Below are 21,053 nucleotides of genomic sequence, written 5' to 3' on the forward strand. Positions count from 1 at the left end.
GTCCTGCAACACTTAACTTCAGGAACACCTTTATTTTTAAAGACATCTTGCATCAAATATGTAAAAATAGGTTTAGGTTTCTTAAAATTCAAAAAAGTGTATTTGATTAACATGCAGATTCGTTTTACTTTATCATTCCTTTGAGAGGTATTTTTTTAAATGAAAAAAATTGCCAAGGAGCACATAGTTTGGCCAGGGGGAAGGCCAGGAATGATTTCAGGTGTTCTGGCTCCAAGTTGTGCAATTCAGATTCAGCCACTAGATGTACATGCTTTGCTTCCCCTATGGCCACCTTACATAATCCATGACTCACTTGCACCCCTACCTCCACCCTGCTGGCATCAGTAAGCCCTCTGTCACACCGCAGACCATACTTTGTGGCCCCTGTACAAATGTTTGCGAGTGCCCAAGGTCTAGGGAGATCCAGGACTAGTCTGCAATCCCTGCGTAGAGAACGTTGCAGTAGTTCAGTTGGCAGGATATAAGACCTGGCTGATGGTGCGTCTTGAGCTTTGGGATAGCCATTTGAATATCTTATGAAGCATGCGCCAGATCAAGAAGCAGGAGGAGGAAGTTGACCTGAGTCATCATGATTAGCTTGTTGTCCAGAATGATGCCTAGGTTCTTGGCGTGGTCATTGGGGAAGAATTGGGCCAGAGTGTTGAGGGCCACCATGATGCATCCCATGGGGAGATTTTGTTTCCGAAAATCAGTACTTCCTCTGTCTTGTCCTTGTTGAACTTCAAACGGTTGTCCTTCATCCAGTTGGTGACATCTGTCATGCAGTTGTGGAAGTTGCTCTTGGTGTTGGTGGTGTCTTCGGAGAGGATGAGTTGTGTTTTGTCAATGTAGGATAGGATGTTGAGTCTGTGGGTTTTGATGCGTCTGGCCAGAAATGTCATGTAACTGTAGAAGAGGGTGGGGCTGAGTGAGGATCATTGGGGTACTCAACAGATGATGTCCTTCGGTTCTGAGATGAAGGCAGAATTTTTGCGTTCTTCTGGTGAGGAAATAGGGGATCCATCTGAGAGCGGCTCCTTGGATGCCCATGCTGTGCAGCCTTGTGATGAGTTTGTGGTGGGAGACCGTATCGAAGGCTGTTGAGAGGTCTTGGAGAATCAGAGCCACGGTCTCTCCTCCTCGAGTAGGGCTCAGATGTATTCAGTAGCCACAATGACGGGTTGCCTCCATGCTGTGGTTTCTGTGCAATCTGGATTGGGAGGAGTTGTGTAGGAGGTTCAAGTCCAGATGTGAGGAGCGTTGTTGGTTGATTGCCTTTTCTAATACTTTGGCTGGGATCGGGAGCAGGGAAATGGGTCGGTAGTTGTTGTGTTTGCTGGTGTCTGCAGATAGTTTCTTTAGTAGAGCATTGACTTTTGCATGTTTCCAGTCCTCAGGGATGATGGCCGTGGCAACTGAGGTGTTGAACAAAGTGGTGAGTACATGGCTGACTGGCTTCGCCTAGGTTAAAGATGTGCTGAGGGCATGGGTTGGTTGGGGCCCCTGAGTGGACCGAGTTCATGTTGGAGGCAGTTCCTGTGGGGCGAGCTGGCTCCATTCAGTAAGTAGGATGTTGTGGTGGTAGCGGGTTGTTGTGTTGCTTGAAAATGTCAATGGCCTTGGGCTAGGGTTTGAAGTTCCTGTAGATGTTGGCGATCTTGGGTGGGTGGTGTTGAGGGCGTTGATCCATATGTCCTTTGAGACTTTGCTCCAGCTGTGGTGGGGGGCATTAGGCAGACGGGAGTGGAGGTCCATATGCTGGTGATGTTGAAGTGTACAATAGAGTGCTCGTCCTAGGCAAGTTTTGTGGTGTAGCTGTACCTTATGAGGTCACTGGAGGTGAACATGTGGGTCTAGCATGTGGCATGTGGTGTGCATGGTGATGTGGATGAGTCATATGTTGTTAATGCTGTTGAGGAGGTTGGTAGTATTGATGTCATTGTGTTGGTTGAGATGGAACTTGAGGTCGCAGAGGAAAATGTAGTTGTTGGAGTCTATGACGATGGGGCGATGAAGCTGCAGAAGGCTGGACATAGTCCTAGTGGACAGTAGCACCCCTGATGGTGGTTTTGTGGTCTGTTTGGATTCGGAAGTTAAGTTGTCCCATGGTGTTTCATGGCTGGGGTAATGTCATATATGCTGGTGCATTGGATGGATTCCTTGTATATGTTGGCACCAGGCTTGCTGATGGAGTTGTGGTTGGTGATCTTGTCTCCTTCGGGTAATGGTCTGCCAATGTCACACGCAGAGGTGGATTGAGCCAGGTCTCAGTGAGAAAGAGGACGTCAGGCGTGGGGGTGGAGATGAGGTCCCAACTCTTGTGGCGTGCTTGCATAGTGAGCGTTTATTGAGAAGGGCACATGCAAGTTGGTGTTTTTGTTCACGTGTTGTTTGGTTTGTGGTGTGCTCTGGGTGCAGCAGTCTGTGGGCTGGTGTGTGCAATAGAAGGTGAAGTGGCAGTGGGGGCAGGTGAATGGTCCTACGTGGACCGTGGGTCACCGCAGTGTTTTGTGCAGCGTCGAGGGTGTAGGGCTTGGTCATGGTGTATCTGTGGGGGCGGGGCGGGGGGGCCAGGGGTCATGGTGGTGGGCATAGTCTAGGCTCAGACAGGTGCAGAAGGGCACAGTTGGAAAGGACCCTGGGTGGGCAGGGCTTCTGTTGGCAGGACAAATGGTGAGAAACCCAGCCAACTGTGGTGTCACTAGATCAGGCTACCACAAGCAGGAACTGAAGGCCACAGACAAGTGGCACTAAGTACCCAGGTGCCCACCAGTGTGATCATGTGATCATGCTGCTGCCTGCATTAACAAGGTCCTGGGGGAGGACAGGGCATCTGTTAACGGGAATATCGGTGAGCGGGAAAACACATGCTGTGGCAGTGTCACTGGTCCAGGTTGGAACAAGCAGGTACTTGAGGCCACAAGTAAATGGCAGGCTTGGTGCCCCGGTGTCTACTAGTGAACTTGCGCTGCGGCCTGCATTATGTAGGACCTGGGGTGGGTGGGGCTTCTGTTGGAAAGAAGAATGGTGAGTGGGAAAACCCAGGCAGTGGCGGTGTGACTGGATCAGGCTGGATCAAGCAGGAACTGAATGCCAGAGGCAAGTGGCAGACTAGGTGGCCAGGTGCCTAGTCATGGCACGCTCCAATTGAACAACTAGACTGAAGTTCTTATTTTCATAGATTTGTAGAATAGAAAACTAGACTACTGTTTGGTGTCTCTGATTCCATGGAATCATTGTGGTAACTGGTGATATGCTGAATGTAGTCTTTCTGTATCAGGAAACCAGACCCACCTGTAGAAACATTAATAATTTTCCCAAAGGGCTGTGCCTTTGAAAGAACGCTATTGTCCGGACACTACTAGTCACATGACAGTTTCTTGGTAGAGGGGAAACTGAGTCAGCAACACATTTAGCAAAATGAGTAGTGATGGTAAAAGAGCTTTAAGCAACATCTGTTTGAGGCGGAGGTATGCAGTAAAATCCTTTCCAGTAGCAGTGCTCAAGCTTTTAATCTTATGTCATCTTGCATTGCCCGTGCACCTACACAGCAATTTGGCTCTCTACTGCAATGTCTACACACTTGGGGGAGGGGGCGGGTGACTCAGAAGATGGTCCACTGTGAATTTCTTTATTAGCAGTGGCGGCTGCCTCTGAACGGGGTGCTGGGGTGGGTGGCGGTGAAAAAATAAAATAAACGTACCTTCTCCACCGCCGCCACACACGCCTTGAGGGCCGGTCAAGCCTTTATGCTCATGTAGGGAGGGAGTGCAAATCACTCCTGCTCCCTCTGCGGTGAACCAGCCCCGCCCTACTTGGCTGGAGCAAAAAAAAATAATAATAATAATAACTTTTTGATATTATCATTTTATTTTTATTTTGCATTGCTCAAGGAGCAGTGAGGCGACGCTCCTCCGCCTTAGAGGAGGAGCCGCCACTGCATTGAATCGCATTTTAAATCTTGCGACTGAAGCTTATTAGTATGCTTTTTTTAAGAGGTAAAAACACCACACCAATTAAAGTAGGAAAGAACCCCTACTTTAAAAAAATTGCATTTAGAGTAACTCATAGTATTTCCAAAACGAAGTGGAAGCAGCAGTTTGGGCACAGCAGCCCCCCTAGCTCATCCGAAAGTATACCCTGTGAATGTCTGGGCTGATGCCAGATTAAAATCAAGAACTAAGAAACACCAGTCGCTTTTCAGAGGCAACAATTTCAGAATTGGACCACATTGTACCAACCTGTATAACCTTGGAGTCCCTCCGCGGTGTTCCTTCGTGCACCCAGTCCCGAGCAGCTCCCCACCCTCTTGTTCATTGCCTCGGATATTAAGGACAGCGTACCTGTATTGGCATGAGAAATGTCCCTGTGCCCCAGACATGATTCATGGCGGCATTTTCCAAGGAACAGTGAGCTAATGGACTTCCATTTCTTGGTTAGTGTTTAACGTTATTTCGGCCTCGGGAGAAGTTCCGCCCTCCCAGGCACCGTGCTTGGTCATGAGTGTCTATAAATGGCCTCTCTCGCCCCGCTGATCTTCTGTGAGATGACCCTTCTGACCTTTTTAATATGCACCGACTTACTCAACCAGCTACTGGCACAGAGAGGCGCATGGTCCATATGACAGACCCGGCCAGTCCGGTAAACACATTTTTTTAATGCAGTTTATATAGCGCGAACTCAACCCGAAGGTATCAGAGCACTTTACATGAGCACCAGTTGTATTACAGATGGACGGATTCCTTTTTAGGCACGGGGAGATTACATTCTTTGCTCAGAATCACACGATGTTGAGCCTCAACCAGACACTAACCTCGGGGCAGATTTACAAGACGCATCTCTGCAAATCAGCAGGGATGCGCCAGAAAACTTGCAACATGTAAAACTACCCGTGCGCCACCACTGATGCGCCACATTTACACTGCGGTGCGCTGTGGCGCACGGATGAGCAGATCAGTGTCGTATCCTGTGGCGTAAGGGCAGAGCATTGCTGGAGTTGTGTCGCAAGTGTGACGCGGCTCCAGCAATGCCCAGGAGCACCCTATGCCTAACATGCTGCGTCACTCCTTACGCCTGCTTCAAGCAGGTGCAGGGTTTTGATGCAGCATGGACGTAAAAGTGACTCTGTGAATTTTTGTAGATTTCACTATGTCACTTTTATGTGGCGTTCCTGCGACGGAACGCCCACATGAAACCTGATGCAGGTTTCCTGTGGCGCAGGGCTTTACAACGTGAGGATTCTCCCTAGATGCATCACGTTGTAAATAAGGAGCAACGTGGCGCATGGTTTACGCCGCTGCTGCGTCACAAAAGTGACGCAACAGCAGCGTAAATGTGTTGCAGGGGGATTGTAAATCTGCTCTCTCGTTCCCCAGCTTCAAAGGCGGCTGCTCTGGCAGTTAAGCCACAACATGTACTTCGTTATCTCACTTATTGAGCATGAATCAAAACGTCATAAAAGGGGACCTTTCTGTGGTCTTTCAAAAAGTGAGAGGGGCCTTTAAGGACGTCATCAGAAATAGGTAATAGCAGGTGGAGCTGGATCCACTGACACACTGAACCCTGTACGAGTGCGGTATGGCAATAATGGCCAGCATTTGAACCATTTTCCTCTTTTTGCAGATGGTAAAGCAGAGCTGTGTTTTGTAGCCCAGTTTACGTAATTGAGGCATAAATTATCATGGGAGCTGGTGCAAATATCTGATCTGTAGCACCCACTTCACCCCTCATGCTTTATCCTAATCCCTTGTGTGCAGAACAAGGAGGAGAAAAGCCCTCAAGACTTGTTGGACACTTAATATCAGCTTGGCACTGATAGGGTCTTGCCACTGATAGTCTTAAATCCAAAGTTACACACATTCTGGGCGCTAAATCTATGAAGAAAGACTGGATTGCATGAGATGAATTAAAAAGGCTGCAGTTAATGAGAAAGCTGTGGCTTACTGCTACATCTATAGATTCCCGGATGAGGTTTGTGCAGGTAGCCGGAGTCAAGACTGTTATTATCTTATCCAAGGGCCTTTAATGCTTAAACTGCAAGTTTCAATATCTCATCCATGAAACATGTGGCCTACTTGGTGATGTTAAGTCTTTATAGTGTGGGGGCACCACAGTGCTGGACTCTAGGAGGGCCACCCTTTAGAAGGGCTCTGGAGGCCAGGCAGTACAATCTTCCATAGATGTTTCATTTACAGCGGACAATATTGGGTCATTGGGTGTGTGAGATAACAACCTAAGGAGCCGCAATCCTGCCCTTGTGTGCTCCGGGGGCTCTCCTGCATCTTGATGCAGCTGGGCCAGGCCTTACCATGTGAAATGCCGGGCTCTGGACCTGTCTGGGCATGGCTGCCGAGGTGCTAGCAGAGAGGATTAGCAAGTGTATCTGCGGGCATTTTAGGAGCCAAGGGGATTGGTGCTACTTCGCTACTCACTCCCGGCGTGTTGTAGAGACCACCAGACGCCAAGTAATCCTGAGCCCTGGTGAGGGTGTACGCTGCAGTGGCACGGATGCTGCAGAGGGACAGCCCACACACGACTGGTGCCCTAGGGGCAGGGCCTCTGTTGTGATCTGCTGAATGAGGGCGTGTAGTGAAGCAGACTCCTCCTTCCCCGCATATTCCTGGGGCATGGGCTGTGTGCTGCCCAGCAGGATCCAAGGAGTCAGCGGACCTGCTGAGAGGCAAGGCGGGATCTGTGCCTCCTCCTAGGTCAGGGTGCACTCAGTGCATAGCTATACACGGTTGGTTATTGTGGTGTGGTGGCTTGGAAGGACGCCACAAAGGTATAGGTATAGTAACTGGAACTGGCCCAGGGCACGTGCGCCCGGCCCCTTTTATTAGCAGGATCACCAGACCAGTGACACCTGTGATGGATGGGTGTGGGGTGAGTATGGAAGCCAGCCTTTGGGGAGTGGCTGTTACATAGGACATTTACTGGAACACTAGAACGTGTCCCGCATGACACCACAGTTATATTGGATTTGGCAAAACATTTCTCAGCATTATCTTAACTGCCCCACCAATTAAACATCTGCTTACAGTCACCCTGTGCCTTGGTGTCGGACTTCTACCCGCTGCCTTCAACTGATGGATGGTCCACAGATGAGGCCACCTAGTGGCGGACCTGGTTGTAGTGATTCTTAGCACATGTGTGTGGAAACGCTGGTGGTCTGCTCGTATGCGAAGGCCTGTGAAGCCTGGACCTTTGCACATTGACTGGCATGACCTTCATAGCCCTGTTACCTCCTTGGTGGGTGTCACAAGACCCATGATTTGAGCACAGTTTTCCATTTGTTAGTATTGTATCAGTTTTGGTACTTCTTTTACTTTAGACCCCCACTTGATACACAGTGAAGGGCAAATAGGACCATAGGGGTTTCAAGCTGCCTTTTGAATCTCAAAATGCACAAATGGCAGAATACAGATGCTACAGGGAGCGGGTATCGGCTCGCAGGAGGCTGGCGTAGATGATGAAAACCAAGATGTAAAATCACTCCTGAAAGTGATGCAGCAAAGACTTTCATCCATTGACAGTATAATAAATTCGCTCACATCTAGGCTGGTACTCATGAATTCGGATAAACAAAAACACTACCTGATGGCGGCAGAGCAATGTATTTCTGATGTGGAGGATGGTATGCTGGAAAATATGAAAAACCCCTGAATATAGAGAGGTTCGGAACCTGTTAAGTCTAAAAATGTAAAATTGCAGGTCGGGTCCAGACGCAACAAACTTTGCATCCTTGGTGTGCTGCATACCAGGTGGAGAAGGCATATTTACATCTTTGGAGCTGACAAGCTCTTCCGTCTGTTGGTGATAGAGCGCACACAGGGTCGTATTGAGACAGGAAGCTGGCCCCGGCAATAAACTAAAAGTGGCCCCCATTTCAAATCAGATGCCTAAAAAAGTGGTCCACATTTGCAAATTTGGGCAGTTTTGAACTTGTAAAGACACGCTATAGAGGTGTTATGCAAGGTATGTGGGAACAAATGTATTTGTGCTCGGTGCAATAGGTCTCGCATTTGCGGGAGTTTAAGCTATTGGCATTGTAAATGACAATGTCTTTTAATTATCTGTTTTCATAATTAACACATAAATAAAAGGCATTTACAATGGCAATAGCTCAAACTCTTGTAAATGCGAGCCCTATTGCATTTCAAAGAAGCGACCGCCATTGTCCCGGCTGATGAAGATGATTGTTTTTACAAAATTCCTATAGTTATTTAATAATTTTCGCTTCCACTATCCAGGCATTTTTTCACTTTCACTTGTTAAGGATTAGTAAACTGGCCTGGACCGGCAAACACACAGGGTCAAATGGGAAATTCGCAGTAGTGGTCCATCCCCTGCGAAAGTGGTGGGGCGGGCCGAAGGAGGAAGGTGGGGAGGGAAAGGTGGTGGGGGGACAAAAAAAAAAAAACTTACCTCCACGCCGCCCTGAATGCCGCCATCGTTGCCACATGGAGCTCTTCCTTTTGGACTGCAAATGGGTATGAGGTTCCTACAGTGAGAGGGGAGAGAGACAGGTCTTTCTTCATGTTGCCTTCACACCCCCCGAAAGATGTCCTGCTTCATCATTGGGCTTTGTTCCTCGTCGGGCCGGCGCTGCAATGCCTGACGGGCTCACCGTAAATGGGGCTTTTTGAAGAAGCCGAGGGTCCGTGCTGGTAAGAGGGCAAGGAAAGTGTAGTGCACGTGAAGTGGATCTTAAAATAAGTCTGGATCAGTCCTGTTCACAAGTAATTTTAATGATTTAGGTAGATCCAGTCTAATTAAAAAGAGTGGACGCCCTATGAGGATATAATGTTCCTAACAGGCTGTCACAGTGTGTTGGGTCGACATGTTTCGTGCCTTGTCGCTCCTAATGAGTCGTGTGGCACTTCTTCAGGACCTACGTGGTGGTATGGTGCTTAAGTAATAGTCAGGCTCCTAAATTTTACGTCACAGGGCCCAGAGCAAGGGTAGGGCCCAGAGCAAGGGTTCGGAGACCATCAAGTAGCCGTCCACCCAGCCGATCCGAGCAACTAGGTGCTCTGCGTTATCCCCGTCGGGCTGTAGATCCAGGGTCTTCAACTGCCCAGTACAGATCTACTAGGGCCGGACCTCGTCAGGCTACCCACCTTAAATTTAGGAGCTTGGCTCTTACTGCATCTGCTTTAGGAAAGCACCTCAAGAACTCCGCTTTAGGAGGGCAGTAGCTCGCACTATCGCTCTCTGTGCTAGCGTAAGGAGGAGCCCAATGATGAAGCATGCCACCTAAAGGTGGGTGAGGGCCTTTTGTCATTTAAAAAGGAGTGTCAGTGCATCCTTAACTATGTTTGTTTGATGCCCCACTTACTTTGCATGCAACGGGGGCTCTGTAATAAGAAAAAAGAACAGGACCATATATTGCCCACATATTATAGAGACTAAATAGCACCAATGTGGTAATAATAAGTCAATATTCATAACATACATTATGATGATGATTATCATTGATATTAATGTTGTCATTGGTTTTATGATTAATAGCATTAATATTATCGTTGTTTGACATTATTAAAATTATATTAATAATAAGAATATCGGAATAAGATTTGGTGTTAGAATAAATGGACTACTTCCTTTAGAGAACACAAGTACCAATTCTACTGAAAGAATAACTCATTTGGTCTTGATACAGCCCAGATCTAAAGACGTAGGTAAAGGAAAACTCCATGATGCTCTGGCTGCTGAAGTTAAAGGGCTGCTTAGCTGCTACTGATCAACTACAAACAGAATAATACAGGTATCCAGGGCAAATATTGATAAAATATGTTTCAGCAGAGTCCAATTACATGGAACATATATGGGAAGTAAGTGGCTTCAGCAATTAAGCACGGGACCCCGCTGACCTCACAAAGTGATCTTCCCCAGATGAATGAAGGTTGGAAAGGTTTGGAAAGAACATACTCCTAGTGAAAGTGCCAAGAGCCTTTGGGCCCGATTCACAGAATGAACGTAAGACTCAATCCTAAACTTACTACTATTTTGGCATTCACAGAATGCACTTAATACTTTTGGCATTGACAGAATGAACTTACTACTTTTGGTATTCACAGAAGTTAGGATTTTGTCTTAAGTTTGTCTTAAGACAAACTTAAGACAGACTTAAGTTAGGATTTTGTCTTAAGTCTGTCTTAAGTCTGTCTTAAGTTTGTCTTAAGACAAACTTAAGACAAAATCCTAACTTCTATGAATACAAAAAGTAGTAAGTTCATTTTGTGAATACCAAAATAGTAGTACGTTTAGGATTGAGTCTTAAGTTCATTCTGTGAATCGGGCCCATCGTACTTTTCTGCTGTCTTAGCCGGGTCCACATATGCATCTATAACCTTGAGCCTGCGACACACTGATAGGAGGCTATCTGTTCATTACTATTCTAAATGTCCTGTTTTCTTTCTCCAACTTGTAGGGGTGGTTTGCTGGCCGTAACCTGGCAATTTCTCAAGTCACCACTAAATACGTCTTGTGGGTGGACGATGACTTTATCTTCTGCCCCCGAACCAAGGTGGAGAAGTTAGTGGACATCCTGGAGAAAACCTCACTAGACCTGGTGAGTTAGACTTCATCGATGATCATCGTGGAGTTGAAGAATTGGTCAGACTTTCAGAAGCCTCTTCATTCCTCTTCACTATACATTGAACATGTAGCACTTATGATACGATGTAAACAAACATAATACACAGATTATATTATATAAAGTACCTACACATGTATTTATAGATTCTTTTTTGGATTTTCTGGAATACCAGTAAGTCTTTTTTGTAGGAAAAACTGTAGTTTGTTGATCTGTCGATGGGCCTGCTGGCCCCGAGAACTTACACAAAACATATTTGATATGCTAAGGAGCTTCTCAATTAGAAGAATCTTTACATCCTGCAACCTGTTTTTTTAGGATAAATGACAGCTTACTCTGGAAGATGCAGGTAGCGTGTTATCACCTCCCAAGAAGATAGACTCACTCTTGGCGTGAGCATGTAGTTGCTGCCATGTCCTGCTCTGGTGTTGTTAAATTGAATCTTCCTGTTTAACATAATTTGTAACGTTCTTTTTTATTGCCAGACTGCATTTTCCGCTATTAAAGGCAACGTAGAGAATATGGACTTTTCAATAAGGCGGAATGACTGCTTTATTGGCAGAAAATTCTATTCTTGCTGAAACATTTTTCAGCAATATGCCTGGGATCAAACTTTTTGGAACACTGCTACATAATAAATACATGGAGTAATTGCAAGATTTAAGGAATAATTTACAATCAGTGTACACCATTTTGTAAACCTTGACAGAAGAGAAAATTGAGTAGGTGATCTTAACGTGTAACCTTGTGACTTCCTAAATTTCTGGGCAGAGAACCTTCAAAACTTTGGCCCGAAGAGGTTTCTCAGACTTAATTGATATGGTTCCAAGTCTTTTCTCATCTAAATGTTATTCCCCCATTTAAAAGTACATTTGCTGAAACTCATTATTGCGGGGTGCAGAATGTAATTACCAATTTGTGGACATCCCGCACATGTGCCAAGGTTCTCTAAATATTGTCTGAAGAGTGAAATCATTGCAATACCCAGGGCTCGAGTCGGGGTACCACGCGGGTGGACGGCGTCCCCCCACGTATTTTAACGTATTTTACAGGGTGGACGCCGTCCCAAAAGCTGGACTGGACAATGATGGTGTTACTTACCGGACCGGCGCACCGCCGATCTCTGAACCTTGACGTACTCCTCGCATCCTGCTTCCTCCTCTCTCCACCCCTCCCATCACCCTCCCCTGCCCACTCACTCGCTACCCATCTGATGCTCCCTCTCCTGAAGTCTGTGCCCCGCTCTCCCCTCTCCCAGATGCTCCCCCCCGCCCCCCCCGCGCTCTGTTCGTGACCTGCTCACGACCCCACCCCCTTTGAGCCTTCACACTTTCTTAACTACGAGGCGCGCATCCTTTTCCCGTCCCCTCACTCCTCTCTTCCCGTGACTTCATTCACCCCCCTTACACCCAGGGGCGAGCTGCTACTGGTGCAGTGGCACCGGGGCCGGGCCCACTGAATGGTGATTATTACTGTATTTCAGTTTTTACCTTTTGTGACGTCACTTCCTGTCGTGACGTCACATCCTGTCTCTGAGCGTCCCCCCACTTCTTTATTTAGGACTTGTGCCCTGGCAATACCTAACCTCCACACCGAGGACTGAAAATGTTGCACTTTATTTTCAGTGACATTCTCAAGCATTCACTTTCCCTAGAACTATATATACATGATAGAGAATGTTAATTCCTTTAACTAGAAAACGTGAGAAATAGTCCCCACCCAATCTTACTGCCCAAGCTACTCCCTAGCATAGAAGAGCTATTGGGTGAAGAGTCCCAAGAGGTCAAATGTCAGCAGCTTCCTGGGACTTCTTTGTCTTTCTTAATCTTTGGATGTTATGCAGAGCGCTTCGAGGACGCTTTGATGAAGGGAGCGGGGATGCTGGCACAAAGAACATCAAATAGAAGATAATGTATTAAATGTATTTCTGAACTCCAGTGGATGATTGGTATGTCGGATATGCTGACAGAAAATGAACTAACTCCGCATTTTAGGTCTTGTTGATTTTTGATAGACGAGCACAGTATTGGCAGCCACGGTTTGAGTACTGCTTTGCCGAGGGAGGGAAGATTCTACTAATAAGTTGCGCCCTGAAGTGATGAATGGCACTTGTACTGCCGACATTTTATAATAGAAAAGTAAGCACATTAGTTTATTGTTTAGTTTCGAAAACTTTATAGGGTGAAATGATTTCAAATTCCATTTCATAAATATCCGCAATTTTTAACTGTTCATGCACAATCAGCTTAGTTGAGGTACTTATGCTATAGAAACTAGTTATATTTGCAACACGGGTGGCCTCTAGTGACCAGTTGGTGAACATGATGGGAAACTGAAAAACATTACCTCAATTACATTGCCTCGATCTACGATTTCTAGAATACGGTGGAATCGCATGTCATGTCACTCATGAGATCAGATAATCACATCGCTGGCAAAATAAAATACATTGAACCCTACATTCTTTCTTCCTTCTGGGTGGTCCCTCCGTGAACTTCTCAGAAACTTTCTTAAGCAGATTCTTCTGTGCTTCAGTCGTAGTTGAATAAAGGGAATGGGAGTTCTCTTTGACAAGCAGGGATGGTGGACCCATTGTGGCCTGGCAGAACTTAGGGCCACACGTATCAACCTATTTGGCATTCACAGATGATGCAATATAGCGTTTCAAGATGTATGAAAGGCTTTGTCAGTGCATTTTAGGTAATCACAATGTGGCTACCTACAATTGAAACTACAAATAGGGAACCCCAATTTGCGATTCTCTAAGCACATGTACCAAGCATTTTCTAAATGCAAATTATGCATTTTGGAAATGCTATTACCATCGACTCCAACTCAATGGTAACCATGTGCAAAATTTGAAAAATGCATTTTTTAAAGTGCCATGGCACACATGTCCGTGTGCTTTACACGTGCACATTTTTTTGGGGGTGCTTCAGGGGGGCCTTAGGCACCTAGGCACCCTTGGTTTTGTATTACTTAATTTGCAATTACTAAATAGTTAATCTCAAATTAAGTAATGCAAAACCATTTGCATCTATGAGCCTTTATTCCCTTAAGAATGAATGGAGTAGCATTACCTAATATCGATTACCTAATTCCGATCGCGACTCTTTAGGAATCGCTATTAGGTAATCGCTATTTTTTTACAAACCCTTTTGCATTCTTAAATAGCAATTACCTAAAATTCGCTATTTAGGGAATGTAAAATGGATTTTTGATACAGGTGGCCTTAAATAACCCCTTTGTACATTAGTAATAGCAATTACCAAATAGCAATTTGCAAAACATTCGCTATTTGGAAAACGCTATTACTATTCTTTGTACATCTGACTCTAAGGGCCACGTGTAACAAATCTATTTTGCATTGCATTTTGCATGCTCCAACTTTTGTTACAGGGTGCGATATTTCAGCACGGATGCAAAACTGGCGCCTGTGATAAAACCGGCCCCCACAAGCACAAAACCGGCCCATGCCCCTCCGACCCACCAAGAAAATGTTTAGTGCCAGCTATGGCCAGTTCGGCCCTACCTTTTACCCATGGTATAAAGGACCTGCATTAGGGGGTGCGTTTCAGGTTCTCTATCAGTACGCCCCACATGCACCCCTACATCCTCATAAGACGACTGTGTGCCAGAAATTACCCTGCCTGATGACCGGTCTGCTCTGCCATGCGGTCATAGGGGATCAGGGCCCTATTGTGGAAATATATCCCCAATGTACCCACAATGCTGGTACCCAAAGTGCCGGTCCCTTCCTACCCATGCTGGTTCGAAATGAACCGATGGCGCCCAGTGGGATCTCCGGAGTGTATAATCACAATCCCGGCACAACCTTCAGCTCTCTATGGTGGCAGTCATACGTCACTTGAAGGAGGGCATTTGAAGACATTGGCAGTGCTGAGCCTGGCAGGCACAGTTCGCACATCAGCCTCAATTACCCTGCTCTGACCCTGAGCACATCTCTGATAGATGGCGACAAGCCAGCCAACAGGTTGGCCACTGGAGCTGTGCTGCGAGGCAGTAGTGTTCAAACACAGGAGCTTCCAGTCCTCCACGCACCGTTGGCAGTTGTAGTTTGGACGGTGCTACTCTACTTCTCCCTTTCTTCCACACAAGGCCTCCCAACATTGTATTTAGTGTCTTAAATGTGCTTCAAGGGACAATGATTGGTAAATTAGTGAAGTGAAACAAAGAGTCTCGAAAGCATAACCATTTTAGAGAGGGCAACCTCGGCCCTGCACCGTCAAGGGGAGAGAGCACCAGACAGTAATTTGTCGTCATAAGGAGGAGATCGCCCTCTTGAGATTGCCATACAGGATATCCTGAGTTGTATGACACATATTTATACCCAAATATCGAAAGGTGCACAGCTCCCACTGAACAGCTTGTTCATTAATTTTTATGGGATGCGGAAGGCAGTCTGAGCGTAGTGGAAAAAGACAGGTTTATGCCAATTCACTCCCATGCCAGATGAGGTCTTAATGTCCTCCAGTATACACAGGATACCTCCAATGTCACCACGGATATCCCTGATGTACACAATGACATCATCCGCGTACAGAGAGATGGCATGTGTAACAACGGTGACTGGTACGCCTTAGTCTTGCCCAGTCTGCTGAAGCCGCTGTGCAGGAGGCTCCACCGCCAGGGCAAAGAGTGGGGGGAGAGAGGGCGACCCTCGTGTGAGCCTCTGCCCACTGGTAGAAGGGCAGAGATACGACGGCCAATCCGTATTCTTAGAAAGTATCTTATTATTGCTTCCCATCAAAGATAGCAGTCTGTAAGAAGATACCTCTAGGGAGTCCCGACCTGGCTTCAGGAGTAAAACTAGAAGCACCTCACGCATAGATTACCCCATATTGAGGGCATTAGTATAAACCTTTAGGAGTTTGGGGGTCAATAGTGCTTCAAGCATTTTATAAAAAGTCACAAATACTAGATTGTCGCCGGACTGGGTTGTACATTGTCCAAAAATGTGCACAGAAAGCAACGTGTATTGCCCCCTGAGGGGTGGTGACCAATGTCGAGGAAAGGCAGATGGCAGGTATCGACTCCATATTCATTGCGCTCTATAAATGCCATGCCAAAAGGCGACCTGGTTTGTTTCCCTCCTCATGTCTCCTCGCCTGATACGCCCTGTAATCTAGACACAGCAAGGAGCCGGGAATGACGGTCCCTTGCTTCAATCAGTTGTTACCAGCCAGATCCCCTGCCATTGCAGCCTTTTCACGTCCTCCTAAGGGGGAGACTACCTGATTGAGTTTTCCACCAATCTCTACCCTTGCCCCGATGATTGCATGTATCAGTGGCCCGCACCACTGTCTTGAGAGCTTCCCACTCTGTCGCATGGTAGTAGTCCCAATATTTTCAGCTACATAACAATTTTTCAAGTTATTTCATGAAAGACAGAGTCCTTCAGGGCCTGAGGTTGTAAGTGCCAGGTGAGCACGAATGTATTACGTTACAATGCAAACAATGACAATGCATGCTTTTACAACGCAGTTTTAACATTGCATGATTTTACAAGGCATGCCATTACACCGCATTTTTTTAAACTACCATTGCAACGCATTACATTACAACGCATGCCATTACAATGCATACCATTACAACACATAATGCTTTTAGGGCAACAGTAGGCTAAGTGTTGGATAGTGTAGGGGTAAAAATTACTATTCCCACTCCAGTGAGGGCAACAGTAGGCTAAGTGTTGGATAGTGTTGGGGTAAAAATTACTATTCCCACTCCAGTGGGTGCAAAAGTAGGGAAAGTGTTGGATAGTGTAAGGGTAAAAATTACTATTCGCTGTACCCCCAAAACCAATACCTGCCCTAAAACAAAAAATCTCCATTACTTACCTTATAATGCATTGTAATGCAATGCGTTGTGATGGTATGCTTTGTAATGGCATGGGTTGTAGTGATATGCACTGTAATGGCATGCGATTTAAAGGCAGTTGAGTTGTAATGACTGCATTGTAAAGGTAGTGCGTTGTAGTGACTGCGATGTATTGGGTGTTTCCCAGTGGGCACAAGCAGTGTAGGCTCCCCCTACCCAGTGTGCAGCAGATGCAGACTATGATCAGAGAGGGTCTTCCCCAAGTACCCCGCCGCCATGACCCTGAGTTGAAGGGTACCATGAGAAAAGACGTGATCAAGTTGGACATGTAACTTATGGGGTGGGGAGTAGTAGGAATATTACCAGACATCTGGGTACAGCACGCTCCAGCAATCAAGGACCATTGCATCAGCCACTGTGACAAATAGGATGCAGCACGCACAGTGGGAGTTGTGGGTGTGATCTGTCTAACTCAGGGTTCAATATGCAATAACACCCCCTCAGTATCCAAGGTAGATGACCCATCTGATCAAAAAGGATGACACATGGGCCGGGAAGTGCACCTCTTCAGTATTTTGTAAGTAAACAGTCCCCAGAAGAACCGCAGAGCCCTCCAGCTGGCCCTCCACAAAGACATAATGGCCTTCCGGGTTCACCTTAACCGCTACACGCTGAAAGGGGACCAAAAAGTCACAGCCATATTAGCGTCCCCTCGCATAGTCCGAATACTATACTGTAGCAATGTCCCCTCCAACGTCTCTGAAGTTTTAGTTCCTCTCCCTTTGCCACATGGATTCTTGTAAGAAAGAGATATGGGCCCCCTCATTTTAATGTATTGATAGATGGACTGACGCTTCTTTGCTGTGCCCATATCCCAGATATTTCAGGTTAAAAACGACAACCCCTACATTCAGTAGGCACTTCCAGCCTGGCTTGTGAAGGACTGTAGCACAGGTAGTGCCCCCGCCATGGACAGGTAACGCTGATTGTTTCCACCCAGGCTATACAATACCCATTATATAAGGCTCAAGATCACCAACAAAATAGAAAAAATAACTCCCAACCCCAGAGCAGCAGGGTAACATCTGGCTGCCAAAACAGTGAACTGTAAGTCCTTTGAAACCCTGACAGGAGACTGATCAGAAACTCCAGCCACAGCCACCAGTGCCTCCATCCACTCCTTCTGTGCCACCGTCGGCAGTCGGCACGGTATGTCTCCACAGCTTGGGTCTCTTGCATTTAGCCCAGAACGATACAAGGGCCAATCCCCAGTAGCAGGCTCCGATCCTGATGGCACTTACTGCCTCTGCTCCACTCAATCCCATTTGTCTGCTGGCTCAGTGAAAAAGTAGGTTTTGTGACACACAACCACTTTAAGCTTTGCAGGGAATAGCAAAAAAATATGTGAGGCTGCTTCATGCAGTTTCAGCTTCACCGTAAAAAAGGAAGCCTACTGGCGCTGTACCAACAGCTTCTAGTCTAGGAAAAGAAAAATTATTGCATTCTTGAAGGTAAGTTGACCGGACTATCTAGCAGCTTATCTAGCAGCTCCGAGTATCAGTCCTTGTCTCTAAAGTTCAGGAGCTGTGCCACCACTGTCTGCGGTGGGCAGCCTTGGCTGAGGGCGCAGCACAGACACCCAATGGGATAGCTCCAATGCAAAGTAGGGAGATAACTCCACGAGAGTCACAGCGGCAGAGAGCCCAGTCTCAAAGAAAGTAGTGGGGTTTGTTCCTTCCGCCCCCTCCAGGAGGCCAACAATGCTGAGGTTATTACACCTTGATCTCCCCACCACATACTTTACTCTGCCCTTCAGAAGGTGGACTGTGCGAGTAAGCTCTGCAACTTAGCTGGCAATTTCCTCAGTTGCAAGCAAGAGAGCTTGTATGGACGACTAACTCGGGGAGACTCTGTCTGAAAGTTCACGTGGTCCTACCGCAAGATGTCCAGTTCCATCGCTACTGCATCCACCGAGGCTGCTCCTGGTGTCAGAGATGGCAGCAAGGATCTTGTCCAGCTTTGCTTCCATCGGGTCAGGCATTGCAGGGGCTGATGGGACAACCACCTCTCATGCAGGAGGGGGTTTATGGCTCATGGTGCATGGGTGCCCTGGAAGCACCACCAACAGGTCGGCCCCTCTCGCCAACGACACCCCATTCAGCAAGCACATTTTCACAACGTGGCGTAGTTGGGCATTAGAGTCACAGCAGCCTAGGAGGTCAAGGACATGGTTGGCAGCCAAAGCCAGGACCCGCCGTTCCCACCAGCCAGCAGGCCAGGGAGGTAAGGGCAGTCCGAACAACTAGGGGGCTACTCCACGCCAGACGATGGAGTGCACTCCGAAGCGGTACTGTAGTGAAATACAGTGGGACGGGGATGGGGTCATCAATCCCTGGCGTGTGGGCCCCTCTGCTTCACTGTCCAGGTAAGGCAATCCCACACAGATGGGGGTAGGTGCCCCCAGCCATTCAGGATCCAACTGGAATACAATAGCCTTACAGCCAGATTCATCAAGCGAAATGTGCTCGTAAAAGGGCCAGATTCTGAGAATCTGCCCCTTTGCGAGTGCAATTTTTGCATTTGGGATTCATCATCCCAAATGCAAAAATCGCTAATAAAGAATTCGCAAATTTGCGAGGATTAGCATTTAAGGAATCTCTATTAGAGATTCCTTACATGCTATTCATGAAACATTTAAAAATTGCGAATTCGCAATTTAGGACCGCTATTTACAATGAAGTCAAACCTTGTGGTAAATAGCGAAAACTTAGAAAAATGCATTTAAATGCATTTTTCTAAGTTGCAAGTTACACACACACACATGTCCTTTGGACATGTGTGTGCACAACATCAGTGTAAATTCACTTTTCAGGGGTGCAACAGGGTGTCCTTTGGACACCCCTGCACCCTTGAAATCGCAATTTCAAAATGCAAATCGCTAATAGCGATTCGCACATTGATATGTCTTCCCATTCATTCCTATGGGCCTTTAGGCCCATAGGAATGAATGGGGAGTTATTCCTTATTTGCGATTAGCAATTAGCTAATCGCAAATAAGGAAGCTGTAGGAATCGCAAAATAAATTGCGATTTGTACATGAATCCCGTTTTGCGAGTCTGTAATAGCGATTCCTTAATAATCGCTATTACTGACTCGCAAAACGGGACTTTGATTAATCTAGCTGTTAGGGAGGCACAAGCAGCCCCTGAGTGCTTCATGAGTGCATTAGGCTATTGTAAGCATCACCACCCAGCCACCAACAAACTCCAGGCGGCTCAGCCCATTCACAAAACTGTGGACTCTCACTTTTGTCCCTTCCTATGGCTGTTCCGGGAAGTCCGCTTTTGCCTCAGTGCCTCCTACACTACATTCCAGTGAGCATCTACACATCTCTCCTGGGAAAGGGGAGCCTCGCAGCACCTTTCGTCATCCCAGGCCGGGCTCTCCCTCTTGCAGGTCATTCGCTGCCAATCAGCCTCTCTTACTGCCCTTGGGGGCTGCGCTCTGCCTTAGCGAATGCTGACACACCTCTCTGTCAGGGGGCCATAGCGCTGCCAGCAGCCCTGGACCGGGCTCCCCGCAATGCTGGTTCTCTGCCACTGGTGTAGCCTATGCGGTATGCTGCACTGTCCTGGGGTCTTGAGCGGAGAACCTCTCTCTTACTCACGGATGTCTATGCCCTACTAGGCTCGCGCATTTGGCTGTGCACTTCCCGAACATCAGGTGGCCTCGGCTCCACGACACAGGCCCAGTAGATGTTTTTTCCTGACGAGGGACATTTCGCGCAACGCCTGCCATCTCCTCCAGTGCCCGGCCGCCCAATTACGACGGATGCTGGATCTTCTTCCTGAGCAAGATCAGCCATCTTGTTCTCCATGCCACACTTCCATCACATAATGTACATAATTCCAATTTCCCTCTACTACAGAATTTACCCCACATTTTTAGTTTCTCTGGGTCAATTAGACCGGTTGTAGTACTAATGGATAAGAATGAAAATCGTTAAATCATTTTATTTTCGGTATTGTAGTGACCTGCTGGTCACTGATCCAGCGTTTGATGTGACTGCCGCTCTCCTAGGGCTGGCTTACACCTCACCCCACACCCATCCAACACAGGCATCACAGGACATGTGACCCTGGCAATAAAAGGGGCCAGGCACACGTGCCTAGGCCAGTTCCACTAAGCATAATCCAGTGTCCATGTTATCTTTATTACTGTATGGGGGCTTTGGGCCACACTACATTACATTGCCGACGAGCGGGTTGGATCCGCGTGGGCTGCCGCCTTGAGAGTTGGAAACAGGGGGAAACGTGTGCCCATGTCGAGTGCTCTCCTACCAACATGATGCAGAACAGGGGCGAATCAGATGGTGCCTGCCTGCACAGGACTCTGCCACAGTCAACTGCGGTGAACCAGTGCCTGCACCAAGAGTAATGTCCCCGGACTCGAGAGGCACATGCAGGAAAAGTATGCGGTCTGTCGCAACCCCAGAAAAGCTGGTGCAGAGCAGGTGAAGCACCAGTTATCTTGCTTCGCCTTTCCATCTTTAGAAAAGGGTTTTATTTTACAAAATGCAAAGACTCTCTCTTTTAGAATAAGGCTTGGGGTTTTA

The 21,053-nt window shown here is 47.1% G+C and overlaps 1 protein-coding gene across 6 annotated transcripts in view; it reads left to right on the plus strand.

Moving 5' to 3' along the window:
- Window positions 1-21,053, plus strand: part of B4GALNT1 (beta-1,4-N-acetyl-galactosaminyltransferase 1) — a 613,238-nt gene that overhangs the window by 571,192 nt on the left and 20,993 nt on the right. For all 6 annotated transcript variants that reach the window (XM_086966472.1, XM_086966503.1, XM_086966477.1 and 3 more), the window contains exon 10: window positions 10,433-10,573. In XM_086966472.1, the coding sequence (XP_086822598.1) occupies window positions 10,433-10,573 (141 nt within the window). The remainder of the gene's footprint in view (window positions 1-10,432; window positions 10,574-21,053) is intronic.

This window comes from Lissotriton vulgaris, chromosome 1_1 (genome assembly GCF_964263255.1).
Source record: "Lissotriton vulgaris chromosome 1_1, aLisVul1.2, whole genome shotgun sequence".
NCBI lineage: Eukaryota > Metazoa > Chordata > Amphibia > Caudata > Salamandridae > Lissotriton > Lissotriton vulgaris.